Source organism: Lepeophtheirus salmonis, chromosome 9 (assembly GCF_016086655.4).
Source record: "Lepeophtheirus salmonis chromosome 9, UVic_Lsal_1.4, whole genome shotgun sequence".
Classification (NCBI taxonomy): Eukaryota; Metazoa; Arthropoda; class Copepoda; order Siphonostomatoida; family Caligidae; genus Lepeophtheirus; species Lepeophtheirus salmonis.
Window position 1 is genome coordinate 21,630,804 of NC_052139.2, and position 27,923 is coordinate 21,658,726.

Sequence of the window (27,923 nt, forward strand, 5' to 3'; positions counted from 1 at the left end):
GAAAAAGAGGGATCTCATTCGACAAAAGTAAAAAGCAGAAAAACTTTGGCAAGTGAGATTGTAATACTGATCAAATTGAAAGGCTATGGTATATCATATACAGGGGTGGCATTTTCTCCTTGGGCTTCATTTATATTCTCCAAATATTTTGTTTTCCCAGTTTTGTTTTGTTATTAAATTTTTTTTGTTAAAAATCATTATCAACCATATTATTGATCTCATTTCACGAAAATTGCTAAAGATATCCAAATTCAAAATCGAATCGCCGTAGCTAATGATTCAGGTGATTCTTGGAGAAAGAAGTATACTTAGCTAGTTTAGATTCAGTAAATGTAAATATAATGTTTCATTATACTTAATCAGTGCAGCTCCATCTCACCAATTAAAGGAACATTAAATCAAATATTTATATATATATATATATTATCGCATCCCTTGTAAGTTGTTTTGATAATTGTGTGCATTTTAAGCATATTAAAAAAAGAGAAACCGAAATCAACATGGTATCCCTGACAATTTTAAGAATGTTTTGGAGGAGAGCAGTTTAGCTGTCATGAATGTTCATTAGATCAGCTACAATCCCCCGTGGCAAGGGACGAAGCATAAAATCATATAAACAAGGACACTTGCTAGAATTACTTTGATATCAGTCCTCATCAGTTACTCTGGGTCTAACCTGGAATTGCATTTATAACTCTGCAACAAATCCTTCGTGTCACTCTCCGTCTTTATTGAGCACAGACGAATATTTACTCATGTTTTGAATATAATTGAATCTACTTAGGAAAGGATGATCACTACTCAAGAATGAAATAATAATAAAAAACAATTCAAAATGAACGGGCAAGCTAAAAAAATACACATGAATAATATCCCTACTTTTTAGTGTATCCCATGCCCTTAATAATGGCATAAGGAAAGGCTCTGAAATTAGTTAATGGTAATAAACTAAATTTATAAATTATATTCAATTATTTTTTCATTATTAATACATTTTCCAATTTTCTTGATTTATTAGTCTACAAAAGTTGTCCAATTAGTTACGGTACTTTAGCTTTTTTAAAACTAAATCGATGTTAATTAACTTTAAAAATTAGACGTTGTTAAAGGTGGTGATCTTTAATATAAAATTAATGGTAAGGGTTTCTGTTTTCATAATAACCAAATTTCTATCATTATCAACTAAAATTACAAGAACTAAAGCCTCATAAAACCTAGAGGCATTATTCTTATGTCTTTTTTGATTTTTTTATCAAATTCCTTGAGATACTTAAATTTTGAAAACATTTGCTTTTAACTTGTATTATATATATTGTAATACATTCTGTCAAAAAAGTAGGGGAATCGTAAAATAAAACACAAATTTCACTTTTAATCGTTAAAATTTATTTTGCCGCCTTCGAAGTAATTTCCATTTGATGCAATACAGATTTGCCCACGTTTTTTCAAATTCTCAAAACATTTTTTATAGGTATTTTTTGGCATGGCCTTTAGCTCCATCCCCCAATTTTGTTTTATGGATTAATTAGACTCAAAACGGGTTCTATGGAGTGGCAATTTATGTTTGGGGAACAAAAAAAAAGTCAAACGGAGCTAAATCAGGTGAGTATGGGGGTTGGCCCATGGTATTTATTGCGTGTTTGGCTTTGAATTTGCTCACAACCATGGCTTTGTGCAATGGTGCGTTATCGTTGTGTAAAATCCACTAGTTGTTCTTCCATAATTCTGCCCGGTTTTGACGGATTGTCTAACGCAAACGCCTTTATACGCCAAAATAGTACTCCTTATTGACCGTTTGTCCCCTTGGAATGAATTCACGATGCACCAGACCACAGGTATCAAAGAAAACAATGAGCATCACCTTCCACGACCTTACGGCCCTTCTTGAAAGCTTTTTAGCTCTCAAATGTAGGGGTTTTTGATGAAACTTTTTCTAACATTCAAATTTCGTTCGAAACACAAAGTTTGGGGCAAACTCTTTGTTAAATAATTTTGCTCATTGTAAAAATCGTGGAGCAGGCTAGTGAGGTAGGCTGACTTATCCAGCTGTTGCAAGTAAACACAGATCCTGCTCAAACTTAGCATCAGAATGAAAGACAGTGCTGCCGACCTAGAAAAAAAAATATTTTTAAATCCCTTCAGGGCAGGAAATTTAAATTAACAATTCCCGGTACTTTTTGAACAGAGAATAGAAAAATCAAAAATCAATCAAACTATGAAATTATTATTATTTCATCATTTTTGGTAATTGTTCAAAGCGCTTCAAAAAAAGCAAATTATAATTAAACCAATCAACGTTCAAAAACTAATTGGGATAAAATATGCAGAATCATTGACATTTGTCAACAAAATAAACTATATATTTTTCCTAGCTCTCTCTCTCTCTCTTCCTCTTAGGGGATTAGATTTGCACTTTAAAAATGCACAAAGGAAATTCTTCAGTACTTAACTGTCCATCCATTTAATATCTTCTTTTTCCATACATACATATATAATGGATACTTTGATCAAATATCAGGTGCATTATTTGAGCAAATATTTCTAATATTTATATTTGTTTTCAGCAAAAGCAAGATAGGAATGTGCAATTTTCTGCGTGGAAAATCTCTCCCTTAACCGTGTGTATTTTATTTGTAGAATCAGGTCAAGAGACCAGATGATGACTTTCTTACATATGAAAGCACCTATATTACTCCTCTTGAATGGTATATTCATGGATGCGGGGGGTATATTGTTAAGTAGTGGGCTACTTTATAATCTATACAGAGTGCGACAGAGAAATTTTCCTCGTGATTTTTTTTTTTTTTTTTTTTGTACTAATTAAGGTTTCTGGTGACATCTCAAGCAGCGCTCCGATACATGTAATGTTTTTCATGCGCACTGTTACAATTACATCAAAATTGGACGAAAAATGAGTGAACAAGAATTTAAAAAAAAGGCAAAGGGTTTCAGATCTTCTCGAGGCAGATGTTGATACAAAAAGAATTTCAGACATTGTCGGGGTAACCGTAAGGAAAGTCTGGAACATCAGGGTTGCCAAGGAGAATGGGAAAGGAGTAGAAAGGAAGGCAGGAATTGGAATAAATGGATTGAAGCGAGATGAAACATTTTTCAAGTCCCTGGAGGCCAAGATCAAGGAAGATCCAATAACATCAATGACCCGCTTGATTCACGATTTCATTGTGGACAAGATAATAAGTTGGTTGCTATAAGTGTTGGGTATCTTGACTCATCCCACAAATTTGACTACAAAATCTATAATTGACTAAAAAATATACCTATGAAATATGTATATATTAAGTCTATATGTAGACTTCTTGAATTTCTAGAAAAAAGTATGTGTCTAGTAGACCGGTTTGATATTCAACTTCTTTCGAATTTCGATTGCAGATAGTGTGGAAAAGCTTTCATATTGTACGTAAATGACCTATACGAATGGTCCTATAAGCTCATACTTAGGTGGCACATCTTGATCAAATTATGAAAAAAGGCAACCCCTCTTTACTTAGTCAATATTGATAATAAGAGGAAATTTTTTGTTAATTTGCCTTTACTAATTTTGATAGACATTTTTCTTACCTATAAAAAGTTTTTCATCTAAAATTGACTTATGGAAGCAAAAAAAAAAAAAAAAAAAATATTTGATGATTCGCGTATTGCACGTGTCCTTTTTTTTTTTTTACATTTTCATAAAGGAAAGATCAAATTTTCCTTATATTATCATAGAGTAGCTATCGAAAGGTACATTAATAATGTTTCTCGTAGGTTAGATTAATAACTACCATAATCAATTAATGTAAAATAATGTTTAATGCTGTAATTTAATCATTATAGGCCAAATAAGTGGAGAATATATAAATGAATAGATTACACAAGAGAAAATATTTTTCTCTCTGCTTACATTAGTCGTCATAGTTTTCATTTCTTATTTACTATTATAACTTTGATCTCCTTTCAAACTTTGAGCTAGATGTTATACTTAATGATGACTTCGATGACTGCATGATGTACATCTCCTTTCAGAAATACTTTTTAAGGAACTGATTTTGTGTCATATTTTAGTTTCTTTTTTTGAGGAAAGGTTCTGAGATACTTACCTTGAGGAGTGCCATAGTCTTTTGAGATTTTCTTCCTTATTTAGTTGTTATTATTTTGAGGACTTATTTATATTATGTATATATTTTTCTCCCCGCTTTACATTAGTCGTCATAGCATTCCTTCTTATTTTCTATGAAAACTAATATACTTATTTCCTTGAATATATAAGTTAATATCATTAGTACATTAAATTAACTGCTGTTGGCCAGGTGATGTAAACAGATCATTCGGGTGATGAAAATAGAGATGGGTGGACTATTCACATCATCTTGAATATTATAAATAAAGGGAGATTCAAAACGAGCAGTTTTTGGATTGTAGAAATAAAACACATAAAATATTATAGTATGGTCGAAACTTTATTATGAACCGAAAAAACAATCCTTTACAATTATTTCTAGAAAATAATCCCCTTCATATGTTGGCCGTAACTGGCCTTTAAATGGTCCATTCTTTCGCGCCAATTTTCGATGACGCGTTCGAGTATTGTGACTGGAATCTCATGTATAACTCGCTCAATATTTGCTTCCAATGCTTCAATCGTCGCTGGTTTATCCACATAGACTTTTGCTTTTACGTAGCCTCAAAGAAAAAAGTCCAAAGGTGGGATATCACACGATCTTGATGGCCAATTCACCGGGCCAGAACGTGAAATTAATTGCTCACCAAAATGATGTCCCAATAAGTCTATTGTTACGCGCGCTGTGTGGCAAGTGACACCGTCTTGTTGAAAGACTTAATAACTATAAAACATAGTTTACATAAAAAAACAAATATTATTTCCAGCAAAATACTCTCTGTGTTCCTGAGAAATTTTGTCTCAGAAAAATAAATAAGATGGAAAACTTTGATAAGAAAGACTGACAAAAGAAACATATAAAAAATAAAATGGTACCCCTTCAAAAAATTTTAGTATGTTCAAGATGAGTATAATATTATTTTGTCTAATATTTTCTACTAATGCTATTTTGTCAGTTTTTTTCAGTCAAATATATTTTTTTATTTGTCACAGATCATTATCGGCCTTTTTATTCATCTCAGTTTTTGAAAAGTTTTCAAAATATGGCGGAAAAAAATTTGAACGACATAGCTCAATGGACAACGCACTAGGGAGAAATTGTTATCTTGCACTCAATGTACGTAGTAGGCTTGCGCCCCGGTCATTCCAAAGAAAAAAAAATACTTTTATGGTGATAACATAAAAGCAAGTAGAGATTATTGTGATGAAACAGAGAAAACGTATTAGAAGTTTTTTACTTTAATGAAAAACAGAAGAGGATTTTTTAAAGAGTCAAATACAATAATAAACTACTGAAAAATTATCCAACAAGTTATTAATATTATAGATATTTGTTTCAATTTTTATGTGAACAGATTATATACAAGTTCTTTTATAAAGGAGTTCTTAATAGTAATAATTAAAGGACACTTGGGGAAAAGAGTGGACACTCTAGGCAAGGAAGGTAGGGTTTGAGTAGTTCTCGATTCTGATTGGCTTATAATTAGAAGCTGCTACATGTTCCTCCAAACAAAGACACAGCCAGTGTCTTTGTTTGGGGGCGGAGGGGGAGGGGAGTGAGTCTCCTCCACAGTAACAAGAGAAGAATAAGGATGATTACGTTAGGAACATGTTGTTCCCTGCGTTTTAGATTGAATTGTTATTGTTTATTTTCCCCTTGACGGCTTTTTCCCTAAAGTCCTTTAGTAATAACGACTAAAAGTTTGAAAAAAATCGAAATACCTAGATAATACAAATATTTTACTTCAATGTGTGTAACACGCAATCTATTTTATTCATTTATAATAATTGGTGTGTCAACATACAGACTATATTGGACAAGAATCAAGAATAGAAGAAACTCTCCCAATGTATGCTTATTTACTTCATATATGGATATAGTCTGGAGGTGAATCAAAATCAAAGATTGCTGATCACTAGATGGGGTCAGACAGACAGAGCCCCGTGATGCCACCATATTTTTTCTCAAGTAACCTCAAGATCAATGTCAATGAGTACATCAAGGTTCTGGAAGATAATGCCAAACTATATCGTTGAGGAAGTTTCAGCTGGGAGCTTATTCCTATGGCAACAAGACTCTGTTCCATACCACACTCCAAAGAAATCTTGGTTGTCATAATTATTTTTTTCCTTTGCTGGGCTTTTTGCTTGGCCTCTATGTTCACCGAAACTCATACCCATGGTCTTTTATATGTGGGCCCAGTTGAGCAACGCAGCAACAGATCCTCTTGTAACATCCTGCTGTCTAGGATCCGGGAGGAATACGAGAATCTGCCTAAGGAGACTGATATCAATACCTACTCCTGTTTCCTTACTAGAGTTGGACTGTTATTGAAGCCAAAGGTTATTCCATTGTATAATAATGTTACATTTGATTCAGCTTTCATTAAACATAAGTGTTTTTGTTAGAAAAAAGAAAAAAAAACAATGGTGTTGGTTGTTAAATAGAAATCGCACACAGTACTAAAGACTAATATCATACGAGTGACATGAAGTATTGTAGCTGTTGAAAAAGGGGGGGGGGTAATTATTTTCAAAGGCGCTTTTTCTTCAAAAGAATCCATTAACATATCGAAAAAGCAGCGATGAAGGAACTCTTAATGATTACGAGAAGCAATTAATTTTATTATTCTCTGTTAAGATAAATAAAAATGTACTTTCCAATTCTCTATTTAAAAGTAAAAAGTAGCAGCTTATAGAAACGAATACCTTGTTAACTGAATAGAGTCGTATTTAAAGAATGCTAAAAAGTAACAATTTGTTACTTCATAAATACATAATTCCATCACCCCCTAACACACAATAATAGAAGGGAATACATATTCATTTGAATATTATCCCATTAAATGTAGTAGAAAATAAAAATAAAAATATGATTTTATTATGAATCGTAATAATTGATCAATAAATACAGTAACACTTAATTCTGAAGGTATTTTTGTCTAAAGCAGTGACTCCTAACCTTTTCTTCCCTGTGGAGCCCCTCATAACGCACCAAAGAGTACCTGTTAGGAACCACTGGCCTATTAATATAATGTATAAACAGTAGGAATCATTTGAGAGGTGAAGGGATAGGCTTAAACCAATTTTTGCTTGATTTCAATCCCGAAGAAACTATCCAAGTCCTTAGAAAAGAGATCGCAGTGACACTTGGTATGTTTCGAGCAGTAATTCACATTCTTTTTAGGCGGCGGGGGAGGAGGGAGCTCACAGAGCTTCGCCTCAATAGAAGGCCCTTCTTTCCCTACAAGGTTAGCAGAGTGTGGCGTAGTAGAAAGCTGCCCATGGGCGGACATAGAGGAATGTGCAGAGGAAATATTCAGTTCTGTTATTTCCTCTGGTAGAAAGTTTATAAGGCTTTCAGTATTTGCCGTGAGGGTTTGAAGGGGTTTGACTAATGGAGGAAGAACTTTGGGTTTGGGAAGGGTCACAGTTCCACTAGAGCGAAAGCAGGAGACAACCTGTAAAAGGGTTTTATTAGACCAGGTTTTTGAAATGGAGTTAGTATTAGGTAATTACATACTTCGACTTTGGAATGTCTTCTAACTGAAGAGCCTTCTTTCCTTTTGTTCAATGCTTCAAGTGATGGGGGATCAATACAGGAGATGGCTTTTCGAAGAGGGGCCTTACGCCTTGTTTGTTCTTTTAAGAAATTATTGGGTGGCATTATAATCAAAGGTCACTGTTAATTTGATATTTATTTATTACGAGAGCTGAAAACATGCGACTCGAACCATAACAATACACGTACTAACAACGAATCTAAGAAAATGGAATGTTGAAAATATCGTAACGGGCTGGCTTTCTCTTCTTCCCCTACGATTGGATTTTTTTTTTACTAAACAAGGGGCGTAAGGGTCGAAAGTTTTGTGGAAACACATACATGGACACACACAAAAATGTCAATCTTTTTTTTTTTTTTATCTCTTATTTCCTATGAAAGAATGCGGACGAATACTTTGAAAATAATTATTTTTCATTAGATGGAAGGAACATCATTCAAAATATTGTTATGAATAATTTGTAGTATAGAAGACTGACGCATTCTTAGGATTATAAGGGTTATAACAAGGCGGGGGAGGATTGTTAAAGGATTTGAAAAGGTTTAACCTATCAACTTTTTTAATCATTCTTGTACTCCCCGATGCTGAATCCTTGGAATTCAATGACATCAATGCAGCTAATAGACCCAACTCTTTCCAAGAAGTTGTCTCTAAATAAGTAGTGTTTGACATACATTAATTCTTTGTTACTTCCCTGGGGAGTGTATCCACCCCAAAGACAGAAAAATCTTGTTTTAGCTTCTATGTAACATATTTTGGTTACATCTTCCATCAATTATTACAATCAATTATTTTGGGTCCTTTTGTAAAGTAATTCGTTTTAGAGTTATTTACAAATTTTGGAATTCATTATCGAGGCTTTAAAGAATGTTATACAATAATTTTTATCACTCATCTACTCTTATGTAAAGACAGGACAGATCCACATTATCTCGGATCTAGATCAGCTCTGATCCTTAGACATAAATATTTGAATAAACTTTTGGATCCAGATCCGAAACCAAAAAAAGATGGATACTTATCTCGAATTTTATTAGCTTTTTAGCCAAAGTTCGGACCTAAATATAATAGGATCAGGATAAAGGTTACCTTTTTACTAATGCTAATCAATGGATAACCCATATTAAAACATTATTATTAGTTATGATTAACAAATTATTTATAAAATAAAATTGAACTCATCATTACTTTGATTGTATCTCACAGCCTCTCATCTGAAAAAAAAAACAGAAAAAAGTCCAAAATCATTTTGTAGTCGACCAATTCTTCCAACAATGGAACTATTTTTCAATAATAGTTGATAATTGTTCACTGCTTATTAAGAAACAACCTCATCTAACAAATCAATCTTAAGAAATCTGATAAGAGGAAAAAAGAAGAAACATTGTCCATAGTTTGGAAGAATTAGGTAACTATCAACTGATTTTAGCCCTTACTTCTATTTCTTTTTTAGGAAAGGTCGTGCTATTGAAATTTGGTAACCACGTGTGTACCAAGATGCAATTGTTTAGTTAAATGTCGCTCCAAACTCTAGAGATGCCACGTTCAATATAGATGACATCTTTTTTTTTTTTTTTTACAAAAGGATTAAGGCTTAGCATAAGCTTTTTAAGATCCGAAAAATCACATGGATCTAATTTTAAATCCGTAAAAGTTCTAAGTCGATTTGTGTCTCAGATCTTTTTGTATAATACAATATTACATATTACCGTGCCGGGGGACTTCAGATCAGTTGACTCTCGGTATGATTTTACGCAGCCACACTCTCCGTTTTATGAACTAAAAAAAGATGTTACTTAGGATTTGGATTTTTATATGAATGAAGTACCCTCATTTAGAAATCTTATCATTTCATACTGTAATTGATTAGATTATCCATCCAATGAACTTAATAATTAATAACTATCCTCTAAATAATAACTAACAGTTGGCAACAGAAAAAATACAGAAGCCTAGCTATAATATGTTTTTTTAAATTTTATTTTTACTTTTTGATATTCAAGATTGAGAGTGGAGAAAAATCCTGTTGTAACCCCACTAACACAAAAATGAAGGAGGTTTAAGTAGTTTTATATCGGTGCTTATCTAGGACCAAGTACCGCATACTAGTCCAGTCCTATCTAGACACACTTGTCCGTCCTAAAAGAAGGTAAAATTGATCCATTGTGACATCATTAAGGTTGTTTTTCATTTTTTTCTCGACAAGAATCGACAATACTAACGACCCATAGAACTGGTCCTAAGACAGGACTAATCAGGATTGCACCATCTAAAATAGGGTGTAAAATGACAAAAAAATCTACGTTGGTATTTGTAACAATGTGATGATTGCATTTTGATATGAAATATACCTCAACTTCTGGGGTATATGCTATACGTATGGGTTGTTACATTAAATTGGAATTTCCGTGACCTTGGGACGGCTTTGTCGTCCCACTTGCTCCAGAAATAAGAATATATATATATATAAATAATATGGATCGACACAACACTAGTTTTTAGTTGTGTGCTGAGGATATTTCTAAGCTTCTTTTCTTTTAATCATTCTTCTGAATGTTGATTGGTTGAATTAGAATGTGTTCATATTAAATAGTGTAAGCATTATAGTCCCGTCGTTTAGAAGAATTTCCTAACTTCTAACTGACCTTGAGTCTTTTTTCTGTCTCTTTTCGTATGAAAGTTTGCTTGATACAAAAAACATAAGGACTTTCTTGTTATTTTCTACAATTTAATTTTTAGATTATGAACTCCCAGTATACATTTTGATCGGCATTGCTTATAGAATAGTATTATAATTTATCAAAAGGGATTGTGCGTTACATTCGTATTTCAATCTAATTACCTTACCTACATTTCTATGAATAAATGATTTGAAGACACTCTAAACTGTACTTAAAGATAGAGAAAATTATCAATCAGTTATAGAAAAAAAGATGGAATGGATTATATTTGAAAAGCCATATCAGAACTAAAATAAATCTCATTAGTGTTGGACCGCTCTTATGAGAGTCCTTTTTTGCATCAGTCGGATCTTTTTAACCATTCAAGGGACCGATTAGTTGGCCTTTTATTCTTATAGCCCCAGATATATTTTTATTTTCTTTACTCCAAGCTAGGATTGAAGAAAGTAAAGGCAGAAAAAAGTATAGATGATAGCTAGAACGTATAATACTGGATAATTATAAGTCATAGCCACACATCTTAACTTTAGGTACCTTATCTCTTTTAATGAGGCTATGATATAACTTCAACTGTGTAAAGGGCGTTGCTTGTAAATACGTTATTTCAGCCAAATAAGACTGATACGGACCAGTCATAGAACAGAACATTTTTATTAGGACTGTACAAATAGGACTGCTGGTTTTTTTTTTTTTTTTTTTTTAAGATCGATCCAACAATATGTCTTATATATCATATAAAGTCTCGAGACTATAATTAATATTTTGAAGTAGTATTTCAACCCATCCATCAAATTACAATATGACTTCCATAATTGAACGGAAAAAGTCAATTAAATAACAATGTTTAATAGCAAAAATTCTACAAGAACGGCATATTATGAACTTTGTAGAACTTGATCACTTGATTCCAAATATGACCTAATTTTTTTTTAATTATTTAAATTTTATTTTTATATATTTTATTTTGGTATTTTTAAGATTCAAAGCTGTTTTAAACGCTTTACTAGAAGAAAGGGATCAATTATAAGAATATATTTCAAAGATTACAGGCAAAAGTTTATAATACTATTTTTAAAATATATGCATGATGTTTATAATTCGATTTATCTTTGTTTAAAGCTAAAAATAGGTGGTTTTATTCAGACGCTCATAGCTTAAAGAAGAATATATTAAGAGAGTTTAAAAATATTTAATTGGATAGCTGAAAGTCTTAACTTTAATTAATATTTCTAGGATAAAACTCATATTTTAATTGATTGTATAAGAAAAGTCCATTTATTTGCGTTTCATAAATAGGAAGAAAATTGGGGCCACGAGAAAGGTCGAGAGGATGCAGGCGAACTTTAAAATTATCAAATTAGATCTCTCTTGACAGTAGGATTCCAAATTCGGGATCTGTGTTCATCAATGGAGGATAGACAATCCCTTGCAACAAAATCCCCGATGAACAGCTAGGATTTGATTCTGTTGGTATTGGATCCGAGGATTCCTTTGAATGTCCCTCTCTTTGAATTCCTTCATCATCATAGATCTTCCGTCAAATAATAATGGCTCATTATAATAGGAAATGATTATTTGGGAAGTATATTATAAATGGGAGTTTATCCCTTTCTTAATTTTTGTTCAAGATTGCTTTTGTGTTGACAAATGTGACCATAACTAAAGGTACTAAAAGTACTCAAGATAACTTTTGAAGTCAAATAATGGGAGAAACAGAGAGAGAGAGAGAGAGAGAGAAGGGTGGTGAATTGTTTATGAGATCCTACTTTTTTTTTTGCTTTTCATTAGCAAGTACATACCGGGTGTTCCTTTGAAATCTGAACACTTAGTCATTTAACAATTAATGAAGGTGGAGTGATTGAAATTAATTCATATTTCGATATATCAAAGCATAAACAATTAGTTACAAAATAAAACAAACCAAAGCTCAGTAACTTAATTACAGGTTGAAGAAATGATAGTAGAATATGATGAAACAATTTCCATTCAGGCACTCCAAGCAACTGGGCGTCTCCAGAATGTTGGAAAAGAAGAAGGGCTCCGGCAAAAAGGCCAGACTGGACCCGGAGGAGTTATAGAAAAATGCCCAGGCCAATCCACTCAATTCTTTCAAACAAGACTATCCAGAGAAGTATATAAAAAAAGTGTAGAAAGAGCCTTTTGAAGAGGCCACTTCGGACAACAGTAATGAATGAAACCCATATTTTTCTTTGCAAGACTCTTTTGAACTCTTTTGCCCCCCCCCCACCCCCTGCGGCCCTGATGTCAATTCCCTTGGCTGCTAACACTGAGGCCCTCAAAGCAACTGTCATCCAGCAATGGGACGCCATGAAATAGGTGCCATGTATTCTGCCGCCGCCTGCAAGCCATTATTGCCACTAAGGGCGGCTACATTAATTATTAAGAGAACTCAGACACACATTTATTCAAAGTATTAACTTTGTTAAAATTCTATTGTTCATTAATAAATTATATATATTGTTGTTGAAGATTCAAATTCAAAGTGTTCAGATCTAAATGGAACACTCAGTACTACAATTATTACATACTTCTGTTAATTATTGTACATATTGTGTAATCTCACTTAACAAAGGAATGTGAGATCATTATTAGTTCTGAGTACTCAAGAAGACCCATTCAATCTCATAAAGTAAAATTCATTACTGACATCATTGAGTAGATTGAATGGACGATAAATGGAGAATCCAGATTTTATAATAGAATAAATGCAGACGTCAATACAAAAGCAAGCTATAATCATTTTTCTCAATATTGAATGTTTTGGAAAATGTAGTTTGGTATATTCTTCCTTTTTTTTAAACTAAGTATATCTTGTTCATAATTAGCAACATCGAACCATACGATAAAGTGTTTTAAAGGTGTGGCTGTATACGTCAAACGTTAATTTTATATTATTATGCTTGGCTGGTTCAGTCGTGAATTATTGTGCGTCGAGATTGGAGGTTCTCAAAGGAAGGAAATCCCCATATTTTGCACTTTTACTTCTTGAAAGGGAAAAACGCGTCGAAAGCGACCAGCGAAAATAGGGACAAGGGCTGCTACAAAATAAGCTTTATGAAGTTGGATTCTCGTTGGCAACAAATTATGGAACAGAACAGGGCACGTAGCTTAAATCAGATGATTGTAACACTTCTTATAAAGCACTTAAATAAATTGAAAAATACTAAAATTACTTTTTCCCCAATATAATATTTGTACTTATTTAATTTTGGTCAACACATTATTCCTAAATACCCTTTGGGTGCCCCACAAATTGCATTCAATGTAGTCAATTTTGATCATCACAATCAAAGTATGACAAATTAATAGATGATATTTGAAAGACCATATCGGGCAACTATAAGTTTCTTAATTCAAATCAAGGTGTTAAACTATAGTTACAATTAGCGAGTATCCTAACTTAACCCCCAAATTTTAATAAAAAGCCTATAAATGACACACTGATGTATATAAAATATAGACCTCCATGTTTTGAGTGTTGAAAAAGACTTGGAATGTTTTCAGAAACAAAATTGAAGAGGTTTTTTTACTTCTTTTTTTTTGTACATCCGCTTCCAACTTTTTAGTGAGTTAATTTTCGGAAGTGAGAAAGGAAGTTACTGATCTAGTCCTCTCCGGCCACACCAATATCATGAACATGCTCGCAGTCAGCAACCAGAGGGATTGGAGGATCGGAAATAGGTGCAATCCTAGAAAAATCTTATCCAGTAAAGCCTCAACCAATCCTTATAACAAATTTGTTTATGATGTCATTTGGAGGTTGACACTTTTAGTGAGATGCTGAAATGAGTTAGCATAAGTGTGATCCAAAGGGTGGAAGTCCTAGTGCTACGCAACTTCGAAAAAATTTGTAAACTAATTCGTTTTTAACCTTTTTTGAATTAGATCCAGGATGTGAGAGGCTGAAATGAGTAGGCATAAATGTGATGTAAAGGGTTATTCGGGTTAATTTTTATGTTTTTGCACCATTTCCATTTTGACACTTGATGTTGAACCCCATTTTGAATTCGACACGCAATATCATTAGCCGAAATATGTAGGCTACATGCGGCATAAAATAAATGAGTTGATTCAAAGTACTTTGACTCTTATTTCAATATAAAAAAAATTATTTTTGAATTCTGTTGACAGGTGAGAGTGATAAGTTCTATTCATTTTAAAGACTTTGTATTAAAATTCAGTCAAAATAAAAGTCAGGAAACGACGTGAAGCTGGAGATAAGATCAAAGATAAACCTTCGAAGTGGTCGACCAACCAAACTAACTCCAAAAGCTGCCTATGAGGATTTTGAAACCGCTTCAAGAATGAAAATACATAAACTTGTTTAGAAAAAAAGTCCACAGTTTCAAGAGCTGTAAAAATTACTAGTGGTAAGTCCATAAGGCTTCAGAAACAACCTTTACCTAGTCAGGTTAAAGGAATAAAAAAATGTTTGTACCCGAGCCATTGAACATATCCTGCATGATCTTAAACATCATGGAATCAGGTTCATTTGACTGTGTAATGAAAACAACTCTCACTGTTGATCCTGTTATTAGTAGGCAAAATGATTGATATAAAACACGTGATAAATCCCGAAAAAATGGGATCCCAAGCGAAAACCCCTTTTCTTGACCGTCTAGAATAGATACCGGTAATCTCCGGCCGGAGACCATGTCAGCACACGATTTATTTTTGACCAGTACGCCATCTACTTATGGATAATCATCTTAATATAGGCATACTAATCCCTTCTCTTGGGTTCCATTTCTACTTAAATGTATTCAATCTAAACTAAATAGCTGATCTCACTTCTAAAACTACCGCGTCAATAAGTTCGAACCCTTTTTTTTACATAAAAATCCATAAGAAAACCTCGTAAGCTTTCTTTTAAATAAAACTCCAAGACATGTTTAACACCCGCTATAAATGTTAGAAGTAACAAAAAAATATTTTTGTTACACTCCTTTCCTTGATTTTTGTTCAATACCAATTTTTAATGTTGACACATAAAAAATATACAATATACAAACACTGTATTCTATCTCCACAAGACCTTTTATAAAAAAAATCAAAATTATTAGTTAAATAAATACAATATTTCTCGTTAATTTAGTTGAAAGCATCGGTCAAATAAAGTTATTTGGCAAGTTTGACAAACAACACACTGTCAATTGAATAAATAAATATTTTTGTTCATATATTATCACACAAATAGACTTGGTAACACGTTTCGTGAAGATACGTGATACGCAGATCGGGATAAAGGAATACACAAATATGCAGATTTTTTGTACATTTACGTAATATATTTGATTATTTAAAATAAAAAATCAAGAGAGTGTGTAAACTAACACCAAATTTATAGCCGTGATATGGCACAAAGATTTAATAAACAAACGGACAAGTAAAAAAAGGCTAATCCATACCGGGTGATCCATTGAAATCTGAACACTTAATAATGCAATAACTAATGAAGGTTGACCGATTGAGATTAATTCATATTTCGATATATCAAAGCATAAACAATTAGTTACAAAACAAAGCAAACCTGAGCTCTCTGCCTATCGTACAAATAGAGAAAATTACACTCGAGCGTGATCAATGAATTTCCATTTGTGCACTTCAAGCAGTTGGGTTTCTCCAGAGAGGAATAATTACTAATATTTATGTTTTGTTACTTCAACTCTGTAAATATACAAATATTTCATAGACATATTTTTCAGCTTTTCATTATTTTATAGTGAAAATAAATTTTGGCTACTTTAATTTAAATTTGAAGCTCCTCCAATGCTTTATTAATAAAGGAAAGTGTATCGGCATCAATGTATAGATGTTGAAATGAAAAAAACGCATAGTTTTATCTTATAAATATTTATGTATTCATATTATTAAAATATTTCAGGCGTTTTGAAACTAACCTTGACCGTGTTTACAACGTGTACTGGTTATAGTGCTCCCAGATGTATATCATATACTCATTTTTGCAGCTAAGGCTAAGTAAGATAGAGCTCTTGACTCTAAAGTGCTACCTAGCTCATCAGTAAAGATGTTTTTTTTTTTTTTGTAAAAATGCAAGGTGAAGGTAGGAGCGAGACTTATGGTATCATTGAATTAAGACCCCTGTTAATACCAGCTACTGGTTATATTATTTTGCAGCGAGAAAATAAATTACCGCCATCAAGAGTAAATTTAATATAGCGTTAGTTCAGGTAAAATATTGTAAGTATATTTAAATTCATACATTTATTTTGATATTCATATTTAAAACAATTTACACAAAAGTTGGGAGATAATTTTTCCGTCAAGGGAGAATTAACACCACGTTCAACTATTAAATAATGAAGAAAGAAAACACACAATGACACATTTCTCATTTTCTAAAAGCTAAGCATAGCCTTTTCTGAAGTTGTTATTACTATTCTGTAGGAGAGAGCATTTATGTATTGAGTAACTACGTGTGAGTGGAATGATGACAAACGGAGTCTAACACTGAGGATGTTTTCTATATTATTAAAGCAAAATTTGACTTTGAGTCAATCCATTTTAGGGGAAGGTTTTTATAGAAATTTTAGACATTTAATATTTTTGTGTCAATTCAATAATTTTATGCATGAAAAATTACAAATATAATCCAGACACAATTTTGAGAAAAATCATTCTGACTAGTTTTTGTGTTGACAGGTCATCTATTTACAATATATTATAATATCCTGTCTAAAAGAAAAGCCGGGTCTCCTCAGTCGAGCTGAATTGGCTTCTCAATCCCTTATTATTGTATATTATTTCCTTACAAGAATCTCTAAATATTTAACTTTGTATTTCATTTGATATCGACTGCTTATCATTCCTTTTGAAATTGAATAATGGGGAAATATTTACATAGTTATCGTGACTTGGGTATGCATTCCCAAGTCATACTATAATACTATAATTGAGAGTAGGCAAGGGATCTGTGTATGAGGTGGAAAAAAAGGGGGGTGGGGGTTGAGTCAATAAATCTTGAGGTGGCTCACCTGTCGAAGGTAAGTAATAAATTACGAGTAATTTATTCCAGTGAAACCTTGGATTAAAGAGTCATCATTAGGATTTTTATTACAAGCAGGAAGTAATTATCCATTATTTTTCTTTCATAATCAACATTTCAATATGAGCTATTAAAACAAAATGTATGTCAATTTGAAGGTCTCCCTGTATATTGAATATAATTTATGAGGGAGTTGAGCTAGACAGGGTGAAAGGGAATAAAATACAATACTTTTTTTCAAATTGTAATGATTCCATTTTTTTTTTTTTTTTCAGATATAGTCTTTTTAGATTTAGTATTACACGCACAGGAAAATGATGCTTTCTAAAAATATGAACATTATATTTTAAATTTCAAATGATGTTCCAATTTCAGGAGTATGAACTCCACTCTGACTTTTTTTTTTTAAATTAGAACGTTTATTATGAAAAAATGGTTACAAATTTAACTTTCAAAGTATGCGCCTTCGGTAGCCACACATTTTCCCCATCTTTCAGGCAAGTTATTTATATCTTTCTAAAAAAATTGTTCGTCTTTGGCTGGTAACCAGCCATCAATCCATTTTTTGGCTTCAGCGTAAGAATCCAAGCGTAAATCATTGAGTGTATGGCCCATCGATGCAACCAAGTGATAATCGGAAGGCTCCAGGTCTGGTGAATAAGCCGCATGAGAAAAATATTCCCAGTTGTACAATTCAACAAGCGGGTGGGTGGCTATAGAGCGGCCCGGTTGTCATCAAGAAAACTTACCTTGTGTTGCCTGGCTTCATATTTTGGACATTTTTGTCGTATATCAAGTAGTAATTAGGCAACTATTATTTGGTGCGATTGCTATTAACAGTTTGACCGGGTTGCAGAAGGTCATACCATATGACAGCACACTGGTCCCAGAACACACACAGCATTGCCTTCATTCCGAAGCGATCTGGCCTTGCCGTCATTTTGGCTTTGCTGCACCTGAAGCACTGTGCTCTGCTTAGAGCATGCCCGTCCACTGTAAGCTTCCACAAGTATTTCATGGGCTTGAGAAGTATTTTTCTTCAATTGGTAAGAAAAAATCAATTATGTCCGCACATCGTAGTTTGTAGGCACAAAATTAGACATTTTCACTGGCGAAAAAAGTGCATTGTTGAATGAAACTACACAAACAATGAATGAAATATTGTAAACATATGTCTAAATGAGCATTTAGATTTTTTGACCGGTTTATAATGTCTAACTGGTGACACCTAGGGACCAATAGCCGAACGTCTCATTTCATAAAAGCAACATATTTAAATAGATCTTCAATTTTATATTCTTATTGGCTCTATCAAAGTAATAGTGTAAACTACCTAAAGCTTCCTTGACTGGAAAAGGGTTCCATTTTTCTACAAATGATCTTTGAAACGAAGCCTCCAGGAGCCCATACTCATACTTAAGACGTGGCTTACGTTTGGAAATTTATAAAATAAGTTAAAAGAGATCTCCTCCTCCAAGCGACAATAGAAGCAATTTTTCATATATTCATCTTTCAAAGATTTATTGGTGAATAATGAGGAGGTCGCCATCCTGTAGCGGAACCATTTTTTCTTAAGACTAGTGAAGAGCTTCCGAAGAGTTGGATTGAGCCCTCGAAAATATTTCCATTAGAAAGGAATCCAAGACTGTGGAGTCTCCTTAGACTAGGTTCCCTGGAGTTTCCTTTATAAGGCTTCCATTTATAGAATTAATTTGCTTTAACGGCATTAAGGGGAGTTGGAGGACAAAGGAAGTAACGATTAAATATATACGTCCTCGAGCCCTTTTTCACTGACTCTTTATACAGTTGGCCAACATTAGTAAGCTGCAGGTTGGCAAACACCTTATATAAAATCTGGGATTATAAGTAGTTTAGCAGTTCACCTGAAGCCAAGAGAGGGAGGACTAATCCAATAGAAGAATTCCATGATCGAGTAATCTCCCTCCAAAAAAGTTGCAACACTTACAAGTGGTTTTAAACAGTTCTTGTAGTCCCAATAAAGAGGTTTGCGTAAAATTTTTGCCCAGTGAACCTTGCAATTTGATGTCAGCAATCTTTTATTCGTCATTTTTTTGTTATTTCCGGAAACCTATTTTTAGTAATAAAAGAGATTTTTTTAAAGTTTAAAATTTTTCTAAATTAATGTACAGGATGGATCTTATCCAGTGGTACACATTTTTTTTTTTTTAATCCGGAATTACATTCGTGCAAAAAGAAGAAGGAGGATAACAAGACACCTAATTTCGGAGCAGAGCAAGCTGAGACGGTTGGAAAGAGCAGAGAATATTCTAAATTTTCTCAAAGCCAACAAAAATTAAGAAAATTTTTTGCTCTTTTCTGATGAAAAAACTGTTGCCGTTGTTGTCACAATGAATCATACGGACATCCAAACAATGTCTCAGCTTCATTAAGACATGTCTTAAAAGCGAAAAATCCAGCTGGAACCATGGTCTTGGACGTTGAGGCCAGTACAAGCGAAGTCCTCCTCCCGTTTTTGTAAAGAGGAAGGAGTGGGTCATAACGGATGCTTACATCGAACTCCTGGATAAGAAAGTGCTAATTTGCGCAAGAGAAAAGATATGGGGCAACAAGTTCTTCTGTGATCACGGCCTTCAGGGCATCGACATTCGGAAGAGAAGTATTTTTCTCCTAGCCCTTCAAGACCCACCAAACACCGAAGTCCAGAGGTTCACGTCTGGTGAGGAGGAAGACTAGAATTCTGCTGACCAGAAGACAACCCTGTTCTTCCTGCAGAAATACTGCACCTTCTTGGACTTATGTGCCAGAGTACTGTCTCGGGTGAACAAATATTTGTTCCTGGAAAACGTGATCTTCAAGCATGGAAAGACATGATACCTGAGGACCTTGTAGTAGACGTCCGTATTGATTTTGTCTTGTTGGTCTTGAAGGAGTAGGGAGCCATCTTGCTTTCGTCGGGTGCCACGACGCCGAACCATGACCTGAGTTGGATTTTTAGCTCAGAAGATTCTCTCGCTCAGAGAGATCATTTTTCCTGTTCAAAACAGCGTCCACTGTGAAGGTCTTCTTGTGGGAGTAAATCTTGTGCGTGGAGGAGATTGCACACCCTCTACCGTTCGTTTTGTTTTTTGCTCAGACATTTTTGATTGCATAATAACAAAATAAACATTAAATTGTAGCTTTTCTCCGTTCTTTCAAATGGCACCGAGTACAAAATTGTCAGACTTTTAGAACAGAGACTATACCACCACGAAGAGGATTCCAATGTTAGAGTCCTCACCCTGTACATAAGTCTTGCACGAACCAACATGCTTAGGATTTAAAATCCCATAATCGAGTCGATTTATGTACACTAGATTTCCATTTGTCTCCAAAGTATTGTTGTTAAATTAGCTATTTAGCTAGTTGACTCAACTCATGATTCTAAAAAAATATATATAATATTATTGACTCAATAAAAAAAATAAAAAAATTCTTCCTTTGTATAGGAATTTTTTCATATTTACAAGTAAGAATTAATTCCTTCCCTATTGCCGTTATGACTATATATGGCTAAAAAAGAAGAAGAAGAAGTCATTGTAATGAAATAGAAAATTTAAATAGTCATATGTAGTTTTGCGTCACTCCCTATTTATTCGGTCCAGTCCAATCTTAGACAGCTTTAATCAGTGTTTTGGACTCTCAGTACTAGAACTGATTTAAAAAAATAATAATAATAAAGTTGAGTAAACTAGGTTCGAATTTTACAAATGTTTTATGACTGATATGTTGGACAAAACTGGACTAGACCAAGACTGCACTCGACAAAACTGCAGTCTAAAGTCATACCGGGTGGTCCATTGAAATCTGAACACTTACTAATCTAATTATTAATTAAGTTTGAGTGATTAAAATTAATTCCTATTCCATTATATCAGAGCAGAAGCCATTAGTTACAAAACGAAACAAACATTATGTCTCTTGCTTTCGTACAAGTTGAGAGAATGACACTTGAATGGGATTGACGAATTTATATTTCCACACTCCAAGCAGTTGAGCATCTCCAGGACCACTGTCTACGCCATCGGTAATTTTGAAACGTTGGACAGATAAAGGACTCTATTAAAGAGGCCACACTTGATCTACATGATCCTTTCGAGACCATGAGGTCCCATTTAAGAGATTTGGGGGTTTCACAAAAAAAAAACTTCCCATCCGAGCTCACGGAGCTTCACGCGCGTCATCAAATATGTTTGTGGCCTGGCATTGTCTTGATGATGTCTTATTGATGGGTACAGGTCTGGTCTGTTTGAGGCCAAAAATCCAGGTTTCAAAAGTGAGGGCATTTTTTGGGCAAGACATCCTGCACTTTTTTGGCTAGGGGACCAGTCTTGTTGCAATGTGTAATTTCTTTCTTGGGCTACTCCCACCCTCGAACGCACAATGTAAATTAAAGGTAAAAAACAAAAACTAGTACAATTGAAAAGCTGGATCCACACGAGATTCCCGGCCCTGCCAAATCTTTCGGCCCCGTGTGGCTGAGGTTATCAAGTAAGACATATATAATTAATAATAATTGAATGTCAGAATGTAGCTTTCAAATAATAAAAAAATTATGGTGTTTTCCTTGTCTAGTTCGTTCGTTAAAAGCATTTTAATATTTTCCAATTTATCTGGACCATCCTGTAAAAAGAAAAAAGTGGATTTATTGTTAGTACAATATAATTTTGCAGTGATTTTACTGGCCTGCTCGCTTGAGCTCAGATAAATCTGCATTTGACGCCCAGACAAAATAGATATTTGGTTTCGGTATTTGATAGGTGTAGAGTTTGAGTGATTTTAGTCTTGGGACCGGTCTAGGATTTTGAGATCTAAGTCCAACGCCAGTATGTACTATTTAGTAATGCAGTTAGATATTTAGTGATCGAAAAATAAACTTGATATTCTACATATTATCTGCATAATATATCATGAATATGATCAAAATTGATGAAAAGACAACCTTGAAATGTTTTTGAACGTCAAAATAACACATCAATTACCCAAACTAGAAAATATGACAACAATTTTTTAAACGCATTAAATAGTTGTTTTCTGTTGAAAAAGGAAAGAATCATGCCCCGAAACTTGCACCAACAAAACCTCACTATGTAATAAATTCGAACCAGATACAAAATAGGTAATAAAATTAGTATAATAAGAAAAACTAATATAAATGAACACGGCAACGATTCGAATACAAGAATTGCTTATCACATCTCCGACAGTAATTATCGTTAGACATGATCTAAGACAAAGATATCTTAATATTTTTGAAAAAAGAACTCATGGAAAAATCCACATACCTCCGCAGGAAGCATCACCTAACACAAGTAAACATTGATGTCATTCGATATTCCAGTCTATCAAACAGATCACATTAAATTTCTGTTATTTTCAGCACCACCTATTTATGTGAGACAGGGTTTGCCATTGTCAATGTCACAAAATCAAAGGCAAGGAACAAACCAAAGGCAACATTGAATGCTACTCTACGTTTCAACCTATCACCCATTCCCCAACATGTAGGCGTCTCTCTCAGAGTAAGCTGAATAAGTATTTTGGTCATTACAGCTAACAATGGCACATTTTAACAGCCCAGTTTAATATTTGTTGTACTGGGTGATCTATTTAAATCTTACCCACTTACAAATTTAATAATTAATAAGGGGTGAGTGATTGAAATTAATTCATATATTGATACATTAAAGTTTAAACAATTAGTCATAAAAAACCTGAGCTCTCTAGCTTACGTACAAGTCGAGAAAATGACGCTTGAACGTCTCCAGGACCACCGTATGCGCCGTCAGCTGGTCTAAAACATTATAAAGGAAGAAGGGTTTTATCAAAAAAGCCAAACTGGTCCTGGTGGAGTTAAACAAAACATCCCAGTCCAAGGTCCTTGAGGGCCCATGGAAGGGATATCGGGGTTTTAAACCAGACTGTCTAGTGAGCTATCAAAATGTGGGTGGAAAGGTCACGTTTGACACCAGCAGTTAATGAACCCCATCTTCTCCTTTGCAAGACTCCTTTGAATGAGTCTTTTGAACCCTTTTTGAAACTTTTGGCCCGATACAGCGCCGATGCCAACCCTCTTGACTACACCTTTTGGGTGTAGTCAAGAGGAGGACCTACAGTGTCTGTCTTGCAAAATCTGAGGTCATCAAGGTCACTGTAAGCCAGGGCTGGGACGCCATGACAGAGGACTCAATCTGGAGCGGATGTACGGCCTTCCATCGACACTTGAAAGTCCTCATTGTCACTAAGAAATGCTACATCAACTATTAAAAGAGCTCAGACACACCTGATTTAATTTTTTTGTAATTCTATTGTTGATTAAAAAATTAGATCATGTTGAAGATTTAAATTTAAAGTATTCAGATTTGGATAGACCACTCGGTTTTTACTCATTATGTGACTAACAAAAGTGTGCCTTTAGTTGCAAAGGTCAATAACCCCTGCTTTTACACTTTGTTACCTTCATTGTATCGTGGGATCTTTTATCCGAAAAGGAAGTGGGAAATAAGTTCCAAAAACAATTGGTAGTTGGCCAATTCTTCCCAAATTATATATTTATTATTAAATAATGATTGGAATTTTTCACATGCTAAAATAAGCTAAATTTAATTGAACCAATCAAGGTTCAGAACACTGATAAGGGGGGGGGAGCAGAAACATAGACAGCTGACAATAAATATATAATTCCAATTGTTCAGACAAAAGTAAGTAAGGCCTTAAATTATGTTCTTTTAAATACAAAATCGCTAATTGCTCACGAATTAACCAATGTAGAAGAAATTTATACCAAGGACGTAAGACCCATTTTAATTTCCTCTGCTGCCCGATATGGAGTCTTCAATATTAAGATTCCAAATATTGGCAACACTGATTGGTTATGGGCAGGCAATATCATTTGCTTCCTTCTACAATCCATTTAAAAACCATACGCAAGATTGTTAGATACATGAGTTTCAAATGCGGCAAAACAGTTTTTTTCGTTTTTTACTTATATACATATATTTTTTTAGTTGTGCTTCTAAATTCTGAAAATTGACCTGCACTTACGTCATATGAAGTTAAATGTGCTACATAGATCAGTTTTGTGCAACTCATATAAACGGGGTGGGAAGAAAATTGGTCTATAGATTGAGACCGATAAAAAATCCTTGGTCTACTGTCTAAGATATCGGTCAGGATCAAAATATCGGTTACGGCTGGCTTAGAAAAAATACTATAAGACCGAACTGGAAGAAAAAAATTATGACTAGGATCGAGTCGAACCACTAATTATTACCCAGTCATACGCAAATATTAATATTCTGGATTTTTGAAGTACGATAATTTTTTTAAAAGTGTTTGACAAATATTGTTAATAAAAAACATATGTTTGAAAAGATAAAATTAGATCCAGCATTAATCAATATTTTATTCATTTATTTATTTTTCAGAGTTCAAAAGTATATGAAAGATGAATTTTTACTCATTAAGATTGCTCAAAATCACTTATTCTTGAGGTAAATATTGACTATTTAAAAATATGTTCAATGAAATAAAATAACATCTTGTCTAACTTTCTACTCGTATGAATTAGAAACTTTATATTGATTTACGTATTTGTTCGACAAAGAAATAAGTTATGCTTAAGAGTGATGAAATATGATATCCAGTTTATAAAGGGCTCTTTATATGTCGTGCCTCAATATAAAAACAATCATGAACAAAAATCAAAAAAAGTAGATCATCCCAATTTATTATCAAACATATTTTCCTTTTTACGTATAAAGTCTTATAAATTAGAAAACCTAAAATCTTGTTTCATAATGATACCCTACGTATTTTGTTGTTAGCTGTTGATTCCCTCTTCTCCCTTTCTACGTCATGGCTATTTCATAATTTATTCTTTTTGATAAATACACAAAGTTATTCCATAGTTATGCTCCGTTTCTAAAAGAACAGGATTAGTATATCTTATTGATCCCTCGTCCTTTGTATAATATATATATTGGCCATTTTATTATTCACATGAAGAAATTTTGGCTATCATATCGGAACACAAACTTATAGCTACGCTTTTAATAAAATATTACTTTGCAATATTATAATACAGTATCGAATAAAATACAATGTTGTAGATTTTAATATTATAGGTATATAGAAATATTTAGTAGTTAGTATGGTTTACCTATTTGGCCGGCTGACAAATGATTTTGGACCTTTTTTCAGCTTCTTTTTGGATGAAAGGTTGGGTGATACACTCAAGTTATCTACGTTCAAAGAATATTTCAAATTACGTAAATGAATTGAAAATATCGCTTTTTTGGGCGGAGTGGTCCATTAAAATCTGAATATTTTAAACTTCAATAAGATATTATTAATTAACAATAAAATTTCAGCAAAAACAATACAAGAAATAGATATGTGTCTGAGCTCTCTTCATCATTAATGTAGCCACACTAAATGAAAATAATTGCTTCCAGGTAACGGCAAAAGACCTGAAACCCGCTACAGATATAATGCTCTTTCATAGCGTATAATTTAAAGTTTTAGGTCCAAAATGCATCGTTTTGTCGGATTTCTTCTAAAATAAGTAAAAATTAACATTGAATTTTTTCAAAAAAAAGGAACAAATATTGGGAAGTTAATCATAAAAGGACAGATATTTCAGTTATACATCAATTTTTATATGTCAAATTTATATCCAAACCAAGGTTAATAGAAATACAATGTTAGACCATCATGTAGTCAGACTTGCTAGAATTTTCAATCTGATGTATTGTACTGACTGCGGGGCAAGACAGGCGGATTTTGAAAAAATACACAACCACACATAGTATAGGACGTCACTATTGCTATAATTTTCAATTTGATATATAGTAGCAACTGCTGGGTAAGAAAAACAGATTTTGACCCTACACGCAACCACTCATCTACTATGACGTCAATATTAAATGTGTGTTGGAAATTAAACATCTGTCGTACACACGTTATGGTATAACCTTGTATTTCTATTAACCTTGATGCAAACTAATTTCCAGACACATTTCAACAAACTTTATTTAATCAACGAATTCCATTGAAATTATTTTTTCTTTTTTTTTTTTCACTGATTTTCTTTTTTCGCCCATAACTATTCAATTTTGTATAAATTTCGAAAACTTACGTATTCGTACAGTTATTATTGATAGGTGAGCCACTTTTTTGATTTACTGTTCAACCCCCCATCTAGTCTTCTTGAGATCCAAAAAAAGTTACTGTGTTTCGGGTATAGCATAAGCCGGCTTATATGACCCCCAAAAAGTCGGCGCCCTGTATTGGCCTGACCAGGTCCAATCAAGCCACCCATGCATAATAACAGCCTCGTAAGTCCAACGGTGTGGACACCAATAAATAACACACAGACATAAACTTTATTAATTATTATCAGCCAATGATGCTCTTTCAAATCTTATTGCATGAAATTCATTCATTATATTTATAGGCAGGTATCATGTTTTTGGGCCCGTCGATACTCTGTAGAGTCCGTCAGCCTGTGGTTAATTTAGGGTATTTGGAAAGGCTCTTGAACGGGCTTATATATGGAGGCAGTTGTCTTTATGATGATTTGCAAGACTGTCGTTCCCTATTACAACCTGCGGGATTGTGTTTTGGAATGGTCATCAGCTGGTTTGCATACGGTATCAAATATCTGTATCATGTTTTGCCGCCGGCAGATGGTTTCTTCAACCCGTTCATTTAGGAAAAATAGGATGGTCCTTCAGCAGATATACCCTTGGCGGCAGTTTCCTTTATCATACTATGCAACCTTGGATGTTTCAAATGGCGAAATAGAGTGGGCATTTCACATTATGTCCAGGCATTTTGCACAATGCCCGATTTTCCTCATAGTCCTTAACATTACGAGATGTGTTCAAAAAGTAAGGGGACTTTGTATTGTTTTAGGAAAATATGTTTATTTATTCATGAATCTTTATGTTGTCCCCTTCCAAGGCATACCCCTCAGATACAATACGCTTATTTCAATCCTCGAAGTGCTTCTCAAAAGCACTTTTCGGAATAGCTTTGAGCTGTCCCTCTAATACATTCTACATCTCCTTTTTAATACAAAATTTGATGCAAATTAATACTTCCAACCGTTATGCCTCTCATGAAGAAACTAATCATGTTAAATAGCTGAGACGGTAAATATATGCTTGTTTACTATCATAAAAAATTGAGCCTACCAAATGTACCTCGACCTCAAAATTTGAAAAGTCACATAACTTTTTGAACACACCTCGTATACAAATAATACAAATATCATCACTTAAGACAGATGTGTCGTACAATTTTGCACATTTTTATTACAGTATTGCCCTAGTTACGTGATTAAAGTTTCACTTTTAGGTCAATTCTCTATCTCTATGAATGAAGTTATTTATTTATAAATACGGGTGTTTAATTATATCGTTGGATACTTATTTTTAAATGCATTCTGGGTACATCATCACATTACTGCTCAGTTCACATTATAACAATATTAAGAACTGAAAGTTGTCTTT

At 33.5% G+C, this 27,923-nt stretch overlaps 1 protein-coding gene across 1 annotated transcript; it reads right to left on the bottom strand.

Annotated features, from left to right (window-relative positions):
* Nucleotides 1–6,976: 6,976 nt before the first annotated feature.
* LOC121124561 (uncharacterized) lies at nt 6,977–7,884 on the bottom strand. The gene is made up of 2 exons (XM_040719719.2): nt 7,641–7,884; nt 6,977–7,578 (listed from the first exon to the last, which is right to left on the bottom strand). The coding sequence occupies exons 1-2, from the start codon at nt 7,782–7,784 to the stop codon at nt 7,195–7,197; spliced, it is 528 nt and encodes a 175-aa protein (XP_040575653.1). The 5' UTR covers nt 7,785–7,884; the 3' UTR covers nt 6,977–7,194.
* Between the last annotated feature and the right edge of the window lie 20,039 nt (nt 7,885–27,923).